Genomic DNA, 19,983 nt, shown 5'->3' on the forward strand with positions numbered 1-19,983 from the left:
TATTTAAAAGATTAAATTTATCATGCATGCATCTCAGGTTCTTAACTATATTTTAAGCCTCTGAATTAAAAAAAAAAAAAAAAGGTCTTGGAGACGCATTGCTGGGGGGTCAAATCCCAGCTCTATTAATTGGTTCTGTGACCTTGGCAAGTGACTGAACCTGAGCCTAGGGGTTGTCAATCTATGAAGCACAGAGAATAGAGAATAGAAGTACGTACCTACCTTTCAGTATCAAGAGGAGGCGACTTTTGAGGAGCCCAGCACACTACCTTACCCTTTTCAAAGTATTTAATAGTGCCAAATTGTTCACCCACATTGTAATATCAAGGATTCAATGTGGAAAGTCTATTTCCATGATTGACGTGGCTGAGCCAACATTGAGCAATAAAACATCACATTAAAATTGATAATATATATAAGTACTGATTGTTATGTGAAGAGAAAAACGAATAAAATACATCTTGCTGGATGGGTGATGCGTATTAAAATTTCAGATCAGTGGCTAAATTGAAAATAGTTGTATTGTCTTAGATTTAACTATCCTTAATTCGGTTTTAAGCTATCTCCATTCAAAATTATTCATAAAGTGACTGAATCTTAACTGGGAACTGTCAATAAAATTCTAGGAAATAAACACAATAGTAATAGTGTGATAATACTGGTTAATTGCTATGGTTTTGTTTACTGATTGATTCTGAATTCATTGCCCATTGTTCTTGTGTTAGAATAAGAAATTGTCCACTGACAGCTTTTGTCTTCTTCATTTAACCATTTAATGGAGCGTATAGTTTTTCTCTCTTTGAGGTGAACCAAAGGCGGCAGCAGTGTAGTCTTTTATTCACCAAGTCTAGAAATAAGAACCGTTTGGTCCAGTGAAGGCTGCCAACATCCCACATTGTTCATGCCACTGCTGAATTTCCCACATAGCTGGATGAAAGGTGTGTGGGCACTTGTTTGGACAAACTACAAGCCAAAGCAAAAATAAGCTAACACCCATTGAGTCTGGACCATGTTCTGAATGTTGTCAGCCACCATGAATGCCGTGCATGCGGGGGGGGGGGGGGGGGGCTGCGGGGCGAGAGCTCCCCCTCCCCGCCTCAGAGGACAGGAGGCATTGCTACCAGCAATGAGACATTGTTGACAAGAGACTCCTTCCTCTATGATACCCGCGCACTTGCACTAAAATGTTCAAACATCTGAAAACGGGCAAAATAGGACAATTCTGCAGCAGAACAATGAGAGAAAGCAGCAGCCTATGTATCAAGGAGAGTGGAGAGAACATTAGACAGATAACGATTATTTTAAGTTGGGCTCCATTTCCAGTTTTAGTCTAAAAATATGTGTATCATTCTGGGCATTTTTATCATCTTCCCTGGCCATACCCTGTCACCTTAACCCAACACACTGAGCCTAGGAAAGCAGTAACAGAGCTTTTCTCTGTAAATGAAAATTCTCCTTACTCGTTTGTTTTTCCCCATAAGCTGATTAGCATTATTTCAGACCAGGGACTGGTTTTTCTTCTGCACACCATTTTAATCAACAGAATGTAACTAACAAGCTTAAAGAGCCACTCAGTACTGAATCAGCAGCTCATACCATATGCTGTGGGTAAAAACATAACTTCCCAAAAAAGCTAAATACAGAAAGACCAAGGATAGAAGATGCATTGAATACTCAAGAAGTCTAACAGGATGTGCTTAGTATGTGGAACATAAGAGATTTTAAGAAGAAAAAGTTATTCTTTAAATATATCTATCCTAAAACATCTTTCTTCTGTTCTGTTACAATTTTTACCCTCAAAACAGTATTTTTAAGGAAAAAAATCAAATTACAAAAACAATTGCATCTTGGACGGATTCTTAGTGCTCACTTTAAAAAAAAAATGCAAACCAATATAATCTCCTGTATAAATTTAGATGTAGTTTATGAATTACGTGTAGCATAATTCTAAAGCAAGAATTTTTGTATTTCCATCTTTTTTCTTGTCTCTTGTTGACTTACATTTGTTTTCTCTTCCATCTTATTATTGAAATATGTTCAAATGTCCATTACTTATGCTCTACTAAGTGTACAAACTGAGTTAAGCAGATATAGGCCTCATTCTTTAGGAATTAATGCACTTCAATAAGAACAGACATAAAAGACAGAGAAACCTGTACAGATATCAAATACATATTCTGCCTCAAAAAAATGCAAAAACTCATGTATTTTCTCAGAAAAAGGTTATGTGACCAACAGATTTCATGAATAAGGTTGAGTTCGCAATCTTGGGTATTTCTATATTTGCCATTATTCTGGTGTTACCCAAGTTCATGTCCGAGTGAAGAAAAAAGCCACAATTAAAAATTTTATATGCAACTGTCTTTCCACAGATCAAAAATTAGTTTATCGTTTGCTTTACATCTATCACTCCAAAAGGAGATTCACTGAAGGCCTGCTTGCTTTATTAGCATATTCATGTAATAAGCACAGCTTAAGTCTGAAACATCTTAAACAGGTCTATTATATTTTTTCATTTTCAAAACATCTTAGGACTAAACACTAAGTGTCCTTTAGAGAAATGAATGCAGCCTGATTTATCAGAGCTTCATAGACTACAGTTCTCAGAATCAACACCCCTGCCCCATTGTTGTAGCCCTCACAACTAAAACTGTGGACAGATTTCCATTTTATACATGCTTTTCTGCAGCAATCTAAACTCTTTCACAGCTAACCAGGGGATGAGATATTTCATTGGAATTTTAAAATTGCTTTTTGACTCAGTGTTTCACTTGTGACTAAATTATTTTGTAAACCAATAAAAATGTCTGCATTTAAATTTTTCCTGTTGAGTTTGTCTTGTTCCCAAATTTTTGATATCTAGAAAAGAAAAACTGATGTAACTCACTCTAATGATAACAAAAGGGCACAGTAAATGAAGACGAGCATTTTAAACGGCTCGTTGGTCTTAAATTTTCATTTGTTGTCATACCAAACTTTAAGTACAATTATATAGTTTAACATTATAAGCCTGCAAAACCACCACTCAGGTCAAAAAATAGCATGCTGTAGTGCTCCAGAAGCCCTCCCGCATTTCATACCGCTGGGCAGATAAAACCACTCAGACTTATGAATGACGAAAACTTGTATTATTCCTTGTCATTTGCTTACTGTTTTGAAGATCCCATCTATGTTGTGTAGCTGTAGTTCATTTTCGTAGCTGGGTTGTTCCCATACTATCACATTCTTTTATGTGCCGTACGTGGCACGTGTTTAAGCATCTAGACTATGCACCTAGGAACAGAGCTGTTGGGTCATGTGTGTATTTTCAGCTTTACTAACTATTCCCACCAACAGAGATGTCGCACACCCTCACCAGCAGTTGGCACTGTCACACCTGAAAGGCTGTGAACCTGGGGAGGCGGTCCTAAGGGGTTCCTAAGCATGGTTTTCGTTGTTCTGACAGGTGCTTGAAGACCTTTTCATGTGTACGGACCATTTAGAGTTTCTCTTGGGTAAAGTGCCTGAATTTTTTTAAAAACAAGCTTTGAGATATAATTCACACACCATACAATGCACCCATTTAAAGTGTAAGGTCCAGTGGCTTTTAGTACATGCAAATACGTGCAACCATCACCAGTTTTAGAACATTTTCATCTCAAAAAGAAAACCCATACCCGTTCGCTATCACTCCCCAGCCACCCTGTTCCCTGCCTGCCAGCCCCATGCAACTGCTAATTACTGTTTCTGTACTTTATTTGGACTCACGTGAATGGAATCATATACTCTCAGGAATGGCTTCCTCATTGTTTCCCAAGTTCATCCAAGTTGTAACCTGTAATCAGTACTTCATTCTATTATGGCAGAGTAATATTCCATTGTATGGATATCCCACATCTTGTATATCCCTTCATTCATTGACAGACATTAGGGTTATTTCCACTTTTTGCTATTATAATACTGCTGTAAAATTTGTGTACAAGTTTTTGTGTGGACATGTTTATTTCTCTTAGATATACTTATATACCTAGGAATGGAAATACTGGGTCATATGGAAACTGAAGAAATGCTAGACTGTTTTCCAAAGCAATTGCACCATTTTACTCTTCCAGAAGCAGTGTATGAGAGTTCCAGTTTCTCCACATCCTTAATACTTGTTATCCGACTTTTGATTTTAGATATCCTAACGGGTATGAAGTGACAGCTCATTGTGGTTTTGCTTTGCATTTACCTGATGACATCCTGCATCTTTTCATGTGCTCATTAGCCATTTGTGTATCTTTCTTGGAAAAGTATCTGTTCAGATCCTTTGACTTTTAACTGGGCTGTCTTTTTGTTATTTAGTTGTATTAAAACTCTAAAGCAGGGGTCCAAACTTTTTTCAATGTTTTTCACCAAGGGCCATATGCGGTAAAACACACAAACAGCCGGGCCACGTATTGCCTCACCTGGTTTATTTAAGTAAACTAAATATATTTTTGGAATTTGCTGCGGGCCAATTAACAATGGATCATGGACCGCAGTTGGCCCGCGGGCCGCAGTTTTGACACCCCTGCTCTAAAGTATCTGTTTTCTTAGTGATGTTATAGTTCTTTATATAGTCTAGATATAAATCCTTTAATATTTTATGTGGTACCAATATGTTCTCCCATTATGGATCTAGTCTTTTCACTTTGTGATGCCTTTTAATGAAAAAAAAAAAGTTGTTAATTTCAGTATAGCTAAGTGTGCAAATTTTATGGATGGTGTTTGTGACTTAAGAAATCTTTCCCAGGGCCGGCCTGGTGGCTCAGGCGGTTAGAGCTCTGTGCTCCTAACTCTGAAGGCTGCGGGTTCTATTCCCACATGGGCCAGTGGGCTCTTAACCACAAGGTTGCCGGTTCAACTTGAGTCCCACAAGGGATGGTTGGCAGCGACCCTGCAACTAAGATTGAACAAGGCACCTTGAGCTGAGCTGCCGCTAAGCTCCCTGATAGCTCAGTTGATTGGACCGCGGCCTCTTAACCACAAGGTTGCAGGTTCAACTCCCGCAAAGGATGGTGGGCAGCGCCCCCTGCAACTAGTAACGGCAACTGGACCTGGAGCTGAGCTGCGCCCTCCACAACTAAGACTGAAAGGACAACTTGAAGCTGAACGGCACCCTCCACAACTAAGATTGAAAGGACAACTTGACTTGGAAAAAAGTCCTGGAACTACACACTGTTCCCCAATAAAGTCCTGTTCCCCTTAAAAAAGAAAAAAAGAAAAATCTTTCCCAAAGCCGAGGTCATAAAAATATTTCCCTTATTATTTACTATAGAACTATAAAACTAAACACTAAAAGCTTAGTAGTTTTGCCTTGTACATTTGGGTCAAAAATTCACTGGAGTTGATTTTCATGTTTGATATGGATCAGGGATCCAAATTCATTGTTTCTATATAGAAACGCCATCATCCCATCACTATTTATTGAAAAGACTGCCCTTTCCTCCCACGTTCAGCAGGGCTCGTCACTTACTTTTAACCTCTCCATCTCTTTCCTTTAAAACAAGAGTAGACTAAGTCAGGGTTCCCAATATAAAAGGTTTTGTTAAAATCCAGATTCTAAGTTTCACCACAAATTGGGGGTGGAAGAAGGGCAGCAGACAGGATGGAGGGTCACTAGGACTCTGGATTTATAGTAAGTGCCCTGGCTGATGTGTATGCAGCCAACCGGGCTCCTGCCAACAAAGAAAATTATTTTCCGGTATTATTTTCTATAGGACACTAGAGAAATCACTGGAAATAATTTTCATGGTTTCTTCTAGCTTTAAGAGCTTTCACTTTTATAAAGCCTCTGGGCTACTTATTTCTTCCCCACCATGTGGGAATAAATATGTGTACAAGTCCTGTTATAAAAAAAATACAATGCACATCAAATCTCACAAACTACATGATTTTATTTATAAAACTCAACATATTGCCTACTATTGCCCATGTCCATTGAAGTAGTCCTCAGTTACGACTATCATTTTTCAAAATAAAAATCTTTGAAAACGCACTCAGGTAGAGCAAAGTATTACTAAATATTTTATTAAGTTGATATCCCATGGGCATCAATTGCCAACCCTATGGAAAAGAGGTTAATATAAAACAATACAAAAGTATTACAGACAACAGCTTATCTTCATTCCAGTCAGTATTATCTTCATTCCATTGCTGGGATTTTCTCACGTAGAAACCTTTATTCGTGAAATGATTTTATTTACAAACTTATTATTCTTTGCTATCACCTCAGCTTTCAGCTGTTTTAACTTTAATGTGATGTCTTCTTCCGACATTTCAGTCAAAGGCATTTGCTTCACCTTGCATAAAAACTCTTGAATAATTTTTTCACCTTCCTGAAAAACGTGAACATTCCATTAGTCCTTAAAATATCTTTTCTAAAAGTCACATTAAATAGTAATGAATTGTTTCATTAAATTTCCATCTCAAAATGCCATCGAATATTTAAAGAACATTCTTTAAATTTTAAGTGTGTACTGTCTAGAATATCCAGTTGACCCCTGAACAAAGCGGAGGTCAGGACTGCTGACCTCCCCGGGCAGTCTCCAATCCTTGTATAACTTTTGACCCCTCAAAAACTTTACTATTAGCCTACTGGTGACCGGAAGCCCTACCGAAAACATAAACGGTCAATTAACACATATATTAACATATGTTGTTATATTTATTATATACTGTATTCCTAAATAAACTAGAGAGGAAAATGTTATTAAGAATATCATAAGCAAGAGAAAATACATTTACAGGATTGAAAGAAACCCATGTATAAGTGAACCCGTGCAAATGTAAACCCACGCTGTTTAAGGGTCAACTGTATAGCAGAGCCCTTAGTTGACCGTATTTCTTCATAGGAGACCATTAAAAGGATATTCAGCTGCTAATGTATTTTCAGCTGCTAATGACAAAGGCACTGAACATGTTAGCAGTTCCCAGATCCCTCAGTGTTACAATTGATAAAAGCTTAGTCTTCCGGGAAAAAAAGAATTCAGGGGAAAAAGAATACCATAAGGCAGAAACAGTAACTGAAATTTAATACTCATACAGAGGATGTTTCTTTTATTTATTTTACTGCCCAGTTATTGTCATTCTAAAGAATGCTTATTACTTGCCATATGACCTTATCCACATTCCTCACCCATAAAAAGGGGAAAACAGTATTACCGACCTCACCGGGCTGCTGTGAGAATTAAAGAGTTAATATGTGTAAGGCGCCGTGCTGGGGAATGGGTAAGCACTGTGTACGTGTTCATTATTGCATATGTAGCAGAACTAAAATATCTGCTTTTCACACAGGAAGCTATTAGGTTGGTGCAAAAGCAATTGCGATTTAAAAGGTTAAAAATGATTGCAAAAACTGCAATTACTTTTGCACCAACCTAATAGTTAGTAATAAGTACCCTAAAGGTGAAAGGCAGCTATCAAAATAAGATAAAGGAAAAACAGTTCTCTATTAAACAAGTGCACTTTTGTCTCCCTTAGCTTAAATTTTTTTCAAAATACTTTGTAATTAATATTATCAAAAGTACATCATTTCTGTTCCAACTGGAAACCACGTATTATCTGAAAGAACCTTCCTAGTCCCAGATCACTGATAGCTGTCGTGCTGATACCAAGACCATTTCCAACTGAACATAGCAATCTTCCATATTTAAAACTGTTAACAAAACTATAACCCATTTTTCCTGCTTATATGGGTACAACAGATAAAACCACACTTTAAAGCTCAAAAACCATACACATCAGCGATTATCACATCAATTATCTATCCTTCAAGTAAGAACAACAAAACGTTCACTTGGTAAAAGATAAAAGTGTGACAAGTAAGAAGTTGTCACAATGCATACCACAGTAAATGTTACCAGCACCCAGCAGTGAATAAGGTCCTTTCATTTTCATTATTACAGAGAACTAATAATCCCTTAATTTTTAAAAAGTACATTGAGCATAGGCTTGTACCTTTAAATTTCACCCATCACACAAAGAAGGCCCATTTCTCCCATGACAACTGAAACATCCTACCCACAAAGAGCTTTCCCCAGTAAACATTTGTCATATGCCACTTTATTCTCTAAGACTATGACATATTCGTTTTTCTTATCTCTCCAACTAGATTCCAGACAACCTGAGGGCAGGAACTATTTTTATTTCTTTGGTATTCTCTTAACTGAACACTGGTACTTAAGAATGCTATCTTTTGGTCACGCAGATGTGTTCCCCTGAAAATAAGACCTAGCCGGACAATCAGCTCTAGTGTCTTTTGGAGCAAAAATTAATATAAAACGCAGTATTGTATTACATTATAATTATACTATATTATATTATATTATTACATATTATTAGTAAAATAAGACCGGGTCTCATATTAATTTTTGCTCCAAAAGACACATTAGAGCTGATTGTCCGACTAGGTCTTATTCTCGGGGAAACACGGTAGTGCAGAAATCACAATGATAGATTCTTTGCCATGCCAAGAAATGTTAAGTGAAAGCAAATAATGAATGATCAATAAATATGACAATCATATGGAACAAAAATAATTCCTCTTGGTGACCTGCTGTACGTAACAGAGGTTAAATAACTACAAAAGCAATCTGACAAACCTCTCTTTCCAGATAGCATCTCTTTGCTGCTGGTTCCATTTCGTCATTTTCTTGTGATTCTCCTATATTCTGAAACTCCTCCAGTTCCAGGGCTTTCTGTTTAGCACACTCTATTACATGCTTAGGGAAATTAGCAAGCTCTGCAACATGAATCCCAAAACTTTGATCACAGACACCTACAACAAAATTGGCAAGTGTGAAGGGTAGGGTAGGAAGAAACAACAATTTATGCAAATGGAACTTTTCCTTCTTACCTTGTCATTAGAAAACTCAATTTTGTATTATTTCAAACATATTAGCCAACTGTTTCAGAGTAGCTTAGATAAAGGAATTTTAATTAAGCCTCCGGTGAAAAGTGATTAGGACTTGGCACATAGTGCTATTATTTTATCCTTGACAAATGTAGTAGGAAAAATAAAAATAGAGAAAAAGGCTTGATAGATAATCCTCAAAGGCCTAGGCAAATACCTAAATCCAAAAAAATTAATCAACCCAATATCTCTCTGAGGTTTTCTCATGTCATAAGGGAGGAACTAAAATACTAAGAAAAATAAATAAATGTAAGAGTGTCACTAATTAGGAGGTGCATTTAATTCAAAATATACTGACTTATTATTAGTGAATGGTCTGTTTTCTGGATCTACCGACAGCATTTTCTAGACATGTTGACTCCAGAACACTGGCTGGATAAATCTATTTAAATATTTACAATACTTTTCTTGGAAAGTTACCTACCATTCTTACATAATCTCATTCTGATTCTGCAAACAAATGACATTGGAATTTCTTTTTTTTTAACATTTATTTATTTTAAGTGTGTTTTTCCAGGACCCATCAGCTCCAAGTCAAATAGCTGTTTCAATCTAGTTGTGGAGGGCACAGCTCACACTGGCCCATCTGGGGATCGAACCGGCAACCCTGGTGTTACAAGCATTGCACTCCAACAAAACTGAGCCAACCAGACCCCGACAATGGAATTTTTGACCCAAACCACTAATAAACTTATAGATTAGGTAGCTGATCTCCATCCCCATTCACAGGAAATAAACTGACTTAAGACATTACTTCCAAACATTTAATACAAATGATGCAAGTTATTATGGAGCTTCCATTTTTGCCTCAATTATGTAGCAACTGTAAATTTTGGGGGTGCTAGTAATGTACTCCATGCATTCTTGAGCTGGATACTTTGCACAACTAAGACAAACAAAAATAAAACAGAAGCAAGTGTCAAACAACCACAGTGAAGGACAAACTTTTCCCTATCTTCTCTGTACTTCATCTGGCCTTTTTAAAATATTCTGAACCCATTTCTGTATCATACAAAACACAATGATTTATAAGCAAACCCTCAATTTCATGCTAAATGCCAAGTCCAACTAAAAGTGCCTATTTTTTGTGTCAATAATAATGTAAACACAGTAACTCAAAAGGATTCTCACTAAAACATAAACAAATGATGAAGAACCAAAAAAAATGCACCATTTATGTGCAACCAACAGATGCAGAAAAACATGTTCATGGAAAATCAGAAAGCCATATGAAATGCTGTTCTGATGACTGGTGAAATGTTTAATAACGTACTTTATAGTATGTTGATCTTGACTTAGTAATCTGATTAGCTGCCAGACCCACAAATGACAAACTTTTCTGAAAAGATGAAATGCCAGCAAATAAGTCATTCCTTATGTGCTAACTACTAACAATTTCAGGATTCCTGGAAACCCCAGCTTTAAATGAACCCGTTTATGTACCACACCCTAACAATCAGATAATCACAATAAATAGTTTATTAAACAGTAACAGCTGGAACCTTAGAACATCAAGGCTTACTGTTACTATCTGTTATAGTAGCTAATTTGACAAGAAAATGTACTCCCATGGGAGGTAGTATAACATCCCTCTGAGTGATATTCAGGAGTATAAATTATTCTTTCTGTGATTGTTTTAGAATGAATGGTCCTATTACGAGACACAGAAATAGAAATAATGTACCACATTCCTGCCCCAAAACTGAATTAAGAGTAAATGTGTTCTGTAAAAACACCACTTAATTCATACTAATCTAGAATAAGGTCATTAGTGATGATTTCAAGTCTCCCACGGTCACACTCTGAATTCACGGTACACCAGAGGTATACACTCACCTTTCTTCACCTGATAAAGCATAGTTAAGGTCTCTTCAGTAGTTAGTGCTGTGACATGTAGATTATTAACAGTTGGTATCTGATTGGCCAAGGCAGTAAGTTCATGAAAGTGGGTTGCAAACATGCAGAAAGCACCGATCTTTGTTGCAATGTACTCTGATATAGCCCATGCTAACCCAAATCCATCATAGGTAGAGGTTCCTCTTCCCAATTCATCTATGATTATTAAAGAATCTTTGGTCGCAGACCTGAAACACATGATTACATGAAAATTTCCCATAACACAATATGAGGTAATGCAAAAAAAATATATAAGACAACACAATCGGAAAAATGTGCAACAAACCTAACAAATTCATTACCTTAACATATTTAAAAAAAAGTCAATAAAAGGCACTAAAACTTCAGTAGAAAAATGGGCATGGGCATGAAGTGATGGAAGAAGAAACAAAAGATGAATACATATTTTTAAATTACCAATCTCACTAGTAATAAAGAATTCCCAAATAAAGCAGCTATCATTCATTTCTTACCAATTAAATCAGTAAAATTAAAAAACAATAATACCACCTGAAGATGGAACAAGGGTACGATGACATGAACAAGTGGGATACACAGCTGATTGTCATGAAAATTTGTGTGCCTGCCACAATGCGAGATATTAGCAGTCTTTCTTTTTCTCATCTTTAACCAAATGTAAGAGGGGGAAAATTATTTTTAATTAGAGAATTTGACATTTCTTCATGTACTTATTAGTCATTTATTTTTTTCTGTGAATTGTCATTGAATTTTAACCTGTTGACTAATTATTATACCAAATAATAGATACATAATTTACTAAGGACACCAAGAATCAGAAGGCATGGCCTCCCTTCCTTCAAAGAAACTCCCAAAAAGTGAAATAAAAGTAAGAGATTTCAGTAACCTCTAAAATAAAAACCTGGTAAATTACAAGCATGTCAGAGTTCAATGAAGAAACACCCATGACCTTAGGCTCATTTGACAGAGAAAATCATTGGAGAAGTAGAATATTTCTGTCATTAGGACCTATGCACATGGGAAAGGACTTGAGTTAAAGACAAGGAGGGACCATTGCAGGTAGTGTGAATAGTGCAGGCAAAAGCATGGCAGTGGGGCAAATTTACAAGGTGAACAACTACCAGAAATCTTAAGACAACTTTAAAAAAATCAAAGAAGCATTCCACAACTATCACCAATCACCCTTTTAAGATAATACAAAGTACATAAAGTTCACAGGAAAACTATTAAACTACATAAAAGGTCTCATATGATTTATAGATGAATCTGCAAATGTACCTCTCATAGGACAGGGACATTTCCATTTTCAGGGGACTCAGAAATGCACTCACCTGAGAATAGAAGCAGTTTCTAACATTTCAGCCATGAAGGTGGAGACTCCTTTCAACTGACTGTCACCAGCCCCGACCCGGGCCAAGATACAGTCCACAATGGACACTTCTGCCAACTCACATGGCACAAAACACCCAATTTGGGCCATGAGAACTATCACCCCAGTTTGGCGAATATATGTTGATTTACCTCCCATATTGGGGCCTATGAAACATCAAAAAGCAAGAGTATTAATTTATTTCTGCTACTAATAAATTAACTTTGAGTCCTAAATTACACATTGGTGACTAATCACCTAGGTCACGTGATATGGCATACAGGCAGAAGAACAAGCTGCCCAAAGACATGGACAAAGTTACCGCCCACACTACTCCCTTAAGTAACACTACTTTCTCTTTGACAAACCTACACTGCTCCCTTCATGGAAAAGGACCCATAAAAAATATACTGTAACTGCAATTTGACCAGGACCTAGAAAGACCATATAGACACTTTCCCATAGCTCACAGAACTGCTTGCAGCATAATCTTATAGGCTTAATTGACTAATTAAACTAAACACTGTAACTCATTAATAAATGGGCTTTTAGTGAACGAATCAGTGTGGTCAAGTTCTTCAAATCACTTAAACTCCACACTAAAGCCCTAAGACATGACCCTAATTTTGGACAATGTACAATTTATAGGTCTGGGTTAGATATATGAACAACTTGAAAATCCATTTGGAGAAATAGAAGACGATCACTGACGTTTTCCCCAATACACTTGCCCAAAGAGTCTTAATTCCCTCCCCTTTGTTTTAAAGAATCTAGTTAAGATCTCTCAAAACACTTGAGTAGTTTGAGACACATTACACTCGTGTATAAGCAGGTTACTTTTTCTGAGTTTCACACAAATCTAGTGCCACGTCTTTAAAAGAACTGCTACCCTAAGCTGAGGTCATTCAATGGCCTTCAGTGACCTCACTATTGAAAGGTCTGAATCAAAGGTAAGATTTGAGGATGAAGGAGTGTTCATTTTTAAATGCACTGAACCCCTGGGACAGAAGTTTCACATAAATACAACATCCTCTTATAAGCTTTCCCTCATCTTCCAAATCTTCCCTCTAACCCAAATGTGAATACATTACTCACTAGTATGAATAACATGTTCTTTTTCTAATGTCAAGGACTATGATTTTCTTCATCAATTTTAAACATCCTTCTCCAACATTTAAAAAAAAAGGAAACATTATCCCAAAAAAGCCCATAAACTAGGTTTTTTACCAGTGATGATGTGGAACATCTGTTTATCTTTCTCAAAGTGAACGTCATTAGGAATAAATGCAACTTCATCTTGAACTTCAACACAAGCATGTCTGGATGCTTTTAATTTAATTCTTCCTTGTCCTTTCTCCAAAATGACCGGCCGTACATATGGAACAGGTGCTCCATTTGACACATGAGCAAAGCTGACAACAGCATCTAGCTGAGCTAGCACATCATTGAGCGTCTGCATTGGTTCTACATAGCCTATGTAAAACAGAAAACGTGCACAGAAATATTGAATAAAAAAATACGTACAGGCAGCTATAAGAATAAATTTAACTTACCCATTGGGAATTCAAACTCTATCTCCTAATTTATATAATTTAAAAAAATTAATAGACGTTTGCCATAACTAAACTTGAAAGTAACACCAAAACTCACATGAGGTTAAAATGTGTTGCTAAATCTTCCCCCAGTATAAACAGATTTCAAAATTACAAAGAGTTGTGCCCCTCCCTTACCAAAACCATTAAAATAAACACTGCCCATAAAGAAATGAGGTAGAGATTAAAAAAAAAAAAAACCTAACAAGGAAGCTTTCATAATATATTGGTAAGGTGAGAAAAGCAGGGTGCAGTAATATCTGAGGCATTCCTGCAACTCTAAGACACACCTTTTACTAATTTTTAAGAGTCTAAAACCAGGAAGGCATTTCACAATTAACGTAAGAAACACACAAACACCAGGTAATAGATATAATGTGACCTTCAGGTCTATATATGTAAAACCTGACCATCAGACTTTTACTTGAGCCTTTTTTCCCCATTGAAATCACATGCAATTGAATTTTAGCATAAATTTAGATCCACAATTGTCACTTAAAATACTTTCAACAGCATTCTACTCTGCTAGAGCATTAAAACTAAAAGCTAATTAATCAAGGGGTATCGTTGCCCCTTAGAATAGTAACAGTCAATGTGTTTCTTGGCTTCCCTCAAACACTCATTTGATAAAATATGATTTGCCTCTTAGGAACTTGTAAATAAAACTCTGCTTCTATTTAACAGTTCTTGTTTGATACTGGACACCAGTATGACACTTATAAGCTTAAGGAACTTTTCATTAGAAACAAAAGCAGATCAGAGAACATGTCTTACGGTTACGGGTAAACAAAATTGAGAACTAGATGTGATCTAAATTTTTCACGGTAGTAATGTCTGGATTGAAACTCTCAGCATTTCTCTAAAACTATTTTTATTCCATAGAGAAAAAAAATCTTAACATATAAAATGAAAAAAAAAAAAAACCCTAAAGGCTAGTATGTATATTTAAAAATCACTGACACGCTGGGCAAAGCACGTTTAGGCAATAAAACTGTCAAAATTTTCAGAATAGATTCTAAAATTTTAATAGGTTGGAGGGGTTTAACAGACCCACATTTATGTAGAACTGTCACATAGACATCAATGTGCCAAAAGCTTCAAGGGACATTCAAGAGAATAGTGTTCAATTATAGAAAAATAAAATTTGAGTAGTCAAATGATAGAAATTTTGACTCGTCATTAATTCCCTTGTTCCTCATAAGTGATAAAATGTTTTGAAAATAAAAATTAACTATGACTGGCCAAATACAAATAATTCTGTTTCACCACTTTAAAAAAAAAAAGGAAATACAGTTCACGCTACCCTATCATGTAGCAAATAGGACCCTGTGAGAATTACTTACATATTAGTCATTTATAATTACTTTAAAACTCATAAAACTTCTAACAAATCAATAAGCATAGGTTTATAATCGCTGTTAACAGCACCTCTTCTGGTTTAAGAGCAAGATAGAAAACTAAAAAATGACCCATTACATTTTTAAATACAGTTGTAAATGTGTATACTAACCCAAGAAGGTTTCATTTAAATTCAAGGTGACTCCAAATACAAAACCTTCAATTTAAATATTTAAATCTAGCAGCTTTAACCTATTAGGTGCTTAATGAATATTAGTTAGTTTTTGAGAAAGATTCACAGTTTGGAGATATACTTTATAGGGTTCTTTAAAATGCAGTCTAGGGTAAGGAACATGATTCAACGAGCAGATTATAATGCTACAGTTATCTGATACTACCAAGAAAAAATGTAATCTTTCCAAATCTCATTCATCTCATAACCAATATAAGTTCTATGTCTCATGAGTAATTTCTATTTGCTTTTTGGTGGTATTTGTTTCCATAACCCAGAGCATGAGCCCGCAGATAAGCTGCTACTGCCTGGTGTTTCTTGCCCTTGTCACACCTACAATAAGTTTTGTGCTTTTCTCCACACTTGTTTTTCAGGGTATTCCCATTCCTTAGGCTGCACTAGCTTCTCTTTCTACGTACAATTTCCAATTACTTTTCCTACCAGAATATAGCAGGCATTAGTTGGTAGGTAACCTAACATAACAAACAGTCACAGTGTGTGTAACAGCTTTTTAAAACAACCACTCTTCAAGAATCCTGATGTTTTTCTATTATCAAAAATCAGGTCACATTTAGAATATTTAATATATTGACTCCATTAAATTTACCTGAAGAAATATTGACAATTTCTTTAACAATAGCATCCTGCGCTTCCTCATACTCAGTTTTATTTTTGGTATACTCTTCATTGAGAGATGTCAATGTACTGCAAATCAAGATAATGATATTATTAAAAAGATTAAAACATCTACTAAAGGTAATGTGCACTACATAAAATATATCTAGATCCTATAAAGCATCAAACCAATAATTAAAATATCACTAGAAAATGAGCAACTCATTAGGGGCAAATGTGGCTGGAATTCAGTGTATCAATATTTATGCTATGCACAATAGTTCACTGGAATAATTCTTCCTGTAACAACAGTTATTCAATTACATAAAATTATAATCTGTGATCTTTTCTAAAATATTTAAATGGAGTAAGTCCTCATCCTGTTAGGATAGAGGCCATCCCCCTTTTAAAACACACACGTGCGTGGGTGTGCATACAGACACACGCATATACACATATACAAACATACAGTTTCTCTCATTACTGTAATTATCTTTTGATACTGAAAGCTGTCAAAGTAAGGAGAATGTTTCGAAAACTAAATCTTATTGAGGAATTTAAAGAGAAAATAAAAAAGGTTGAAATAAAAAATGCTGAAGATGAGAATAAAGTGAAAAATACTCACTGGTATCAAAGGAAGGGGTTGAAATTAAAGACAAGTGAGGGGGCATAAAGAGAAAGAGGGGGAAGTACTTATCAGAAGAAGGGTATTGGTAAACCAAGGCAATAACTTGTGAACTTGACGGAATTAGTTAATGACCTAAAACACATAAACAGCTTACAACTCAAGAACAGTACATGGACAAGTGGCAGCACAAAAAGACTACTAGGAAACAGGTAAATGGAAAGAATTACAGGAAGAAAAAGCAAGAAGTAAAGACATTATAAAGTGAGACCACTATGTGAAAGAAAGGGAAGCAAGAGATAAAAGCAGAGGTGGACAGCAATCAGATCGTATAGGTCATTATAAACATTTTAGTTTTCTGGATGACAGATACTGGAAGATTTAAGAAGAAAAATTAAATGAGCAAAGTCAGATACAAAAGCATTCAATCTGTTGGAAAAAAGATCAACGAAATGAATTTTTCACAACTTTTGGAATCACTGTAGTCATTCAGTTCAATCTCTTTTATACGTTATAACTAACAAATGGGTGCCTTGAAGCTGACTAACACCCACAAAGTTCTATCTCGTCTAAGCTAAAATATATATACATTTCTTCAATCAGGGACATAGTGTGATAGAAAAACAACAACTACTAAATTTGGCGAGAAGATCTAGGTTTGAGTATCTAGCGTTACTAGCTGTTTAACCCTGGGGAATTGGGAGTTTCAGCTTCTTCATCTAAGAAATTAGAAAAATATACCCAAGCTATTTATTTCAGAAAACTGTTATGAGGAACAAACTACACCAACTGTTTTCATTACTGGGGTGTCTGAACACCTAGAATAATGTCTGCACATAATAGACACTCAAAATACTTGTTAAATAAACGGATACAAGGGAATCGTATATATAAAAGCTACCTGTAAAATACTGGGAATATTCAGGAGAGGTGAAAAGCAAGGCTCGCCGTAAGTTCTAGAACAGTACAGAAGAGAAAGGAAAAATGCTCTCCCTCTCCACTCCCAAAGCCACAGATTTATTTTAAAATAATTCTCTTTCTTCACCTATGAATAACTTGCTTATGATCCCTAACATCAGCAAGGGAAAAGGTAGAAAAAAAAACTGGGAAGGTTTTTTTCAACATGGAACATTTTTTAAAAAGCTGTAATCTAATGAGTGGCCTCATTAAGGCTGGGAGACATCTCCCTAAACTAATGTATATGGCCACTTAATATAGCAGAAGAATGTTTTTACTTGACAAAGGATAGCAAAGTTTTCTTAGAAAAAAAGTAAACGTGAAAATAACTAAAGCAGAGATATGAGCGGGAACTAACTCTAACGGATATGGAAACATAAAATAAATGTAATACAATCTATTTCATACTGACGAAAGAATGGTGAGACAGGTGAAAAACTAATCTTAAAAACAGATCCAAAGTGCCACTTCACTCAATGAGGAAGAGAGGGATAGTTTTAACAAGTGGTGATGAGACACCTGACTAGCCTCCTGTAAGAAAACACAGCTTCAATCTTACCTTCTGCTTTATATCAATTAACATAAAATCGGGCAAAACTTCCTTATCATAGAACATTCACATCAGAGAATTATTTAGTTCTGCGGAACTACTGAAGGCTTAACAATATAATACAGGCTTACAAACCTATTGGTAAATTTAACACCATTCTTCTGTATATCTACTGTACTGAAGTTTTTATTGTTACGAAGGACTTTTTCTTCCTTACACGTTACGCGAAAGTAATATCCAAACTGTGAGTTGGAATCCAGTTTAATCTGTTTGCCAGAATCCAAGCCTTAATGATCAGGAAAAAAAGAATAAGTTTGTCATGGATATCCACAGCCATTTTTCCATGTAAATGTTTAAAATAATGAAATCTAAAGGGTGAAAAACACACTTTTATTACATGACAGCATACTGGAAATTATTAACATTATCTAACTAGGAAGGACACAAATCCTACTTCACTTCACTAAAAAATTACATGAATTAAGGGTATACATAAAATCCTTAAACTCCCTTATTAATGTTAGCTTCTGGTGTGCAAGTGCTTTCTGGGTAAACCCATCCACGGCTGCAGAGCACCAGCAGTGGGCAGTACAGGCCGTTCTAGATGCTGGGGGCATGAGGATGAAGAAGGCAAGGCCCCTGCCTTGAGGAATTCTGATGAGGGTTCTTAGTTAACCAAAGTATTTCTCTGGAAGACAGAGCAAATTAAAGTGAACAAATACACTTTCCAAACAAAAACTTGAGACTCCGACAATGAAACTCTAGAAAAACTAGGACATATGTTTTCTGTTAAGTGTAGGAAACGTCACAAACAAGCAATGACTGATCAGCTAGACTTTATGCAACAAAGATTTTTGAGTTTTTGTAAGTCTGTCCTCATAATCTTACTCATGAATGTGATCTTTAGACCACAAACCATATTATCTACAGATTTATTTGCTGAAATGTGACTCTCGAATGTTAGTAGAAGCAAACAACTTCTTGCTTCTACTCACTTGACAGGAGGGAAAGCTCTGTAGAGAGCAACGATGTGAGGACAGTAAACTTCACTATTCTTCAAAAGCAAAATTCTTAAATCCAGGATCAAGTCCATATATGGACTCTCCATGCAAAACCATGCACATTTTTTTAAAATATGAAGATATGGGCATATTTCTGGGAAAAAGATCTGTAACTTCCATCAGATTCTCCAAAAGTTTCACTGCTCTGAGGGGTCTTCTAGTTCTAATGCTAAGATTCATTTATTCATACAACACACATGTGAGAGATGCTCAGAACAAAGAGGTTTACAAATTCAGAAAACAGAACAAAATGGTATGAACAGTGTGAGACAAATCAGGGAATTAATAACCTGGTGTGGAAGGCAGACATTAAAAAAAAAACAACAACAACTTAATATTAATGAAGTGCTTGGGTACCCCAAAGCCAAACCAATTAACTTTACTAATAGAATTAGACTTATAGAGGAGGTGACATTTAAAACAGGTCTTATTAAAAAGACATGATGCAAGGACCTGTAGGATGATTTGTTTGGCAGGAATGTGGAGTCATTTGGGGCTTGAGGGAATAAAAGAACAGTCTGGAAGGGAAGGCAAGGATCTGAATGTAAAGTTCCCTGTATGTGAACTCTTAAGTGTTTGTAATTTTATTCTGTAGGAAAAGGGGCTGGCACTTTAAACAAGGAAGTGGTATAATCAGCTATCTTCTAGGAAAGTAATTCTGGCACCAGTATGGATACTATGCAGACAAAACAATTATTCAAACCTCCAACAGCCCCTTCTTACCTAGATCTCTAGCTGTACTTATTAATGTTGATTGCATCTTCTTTTCTAAATCATCCATTATTTCTCTTAGTTCACTCAAATTAGGATCAAATGAAGGTTTTACAAGGAATTCATGATTTTCCACCTACAGAC

General features: G+C 35.9%; 1 protein-coding gene across 1 annotated transcript in view; it reads right to left on the minus strand.

Annotated features, from left to right (window-relative positions):
- Positions 1-5,879: 5,879 nt before the first annotated feature.
- Positions 5,880-19,983, minus strand: part of MSH2 (mutS homolog 2) — a 63,108-nt gene continuing 49,004 nt past the window's right edge. Inside the window, exons 9-16 of the mRNA XM_033125347.1 lie at positions 19,852-19,975; positions 18,203-18,353; positions 15,928-16,025; positions 13,386-13,631; positions 12,121-12,325; positions 10,751-10,998; positions 8,604-8,779; positions 5,880-6,338 (exon numbers count right to left, since the gene is read on the minus strand). Of these exons, the coding sequence (XP_032981238.1) occupies positions 6,168-6,338; positions 8,604-8,779; positions 10,751-10,998; positions 12,121-12,325; positions 13,386-13,631; positions 15,928-16,025; positions 18,203-18,353; positions 19,852-19,975 (1,419 nt within the window). The 3' untranslated portion in view covers positions 5,880-6,167. The remainder of the gene's footprint in view (positions 6,339-8,603; positions 8,780-10,750; positions 10,999-12,120; positions 12,326-13,385; positions 13,632-15,927; positions 16,026-18,202; positions 18,354-19,851; positions 19,976-19,983) is intronic.

The sequence above is a fragment of the Rhinolophus ferrumequinum genome, chromosome 13 (assembly GCF_004115265.2).
Source record: "Rhinolophus ferrumequinum isolate MPI-CBG mRhiFer1 chromosome 13, mRhiFer1_v1.p, whole genome shotgun sequence".
Lineage (NCBI taxonomy): Eukaryota > Metazoa > Chordata > Mammalia > Chiroptera > Rhinolophidae > Rhinolophus > Rhinolophus ferrumequinum.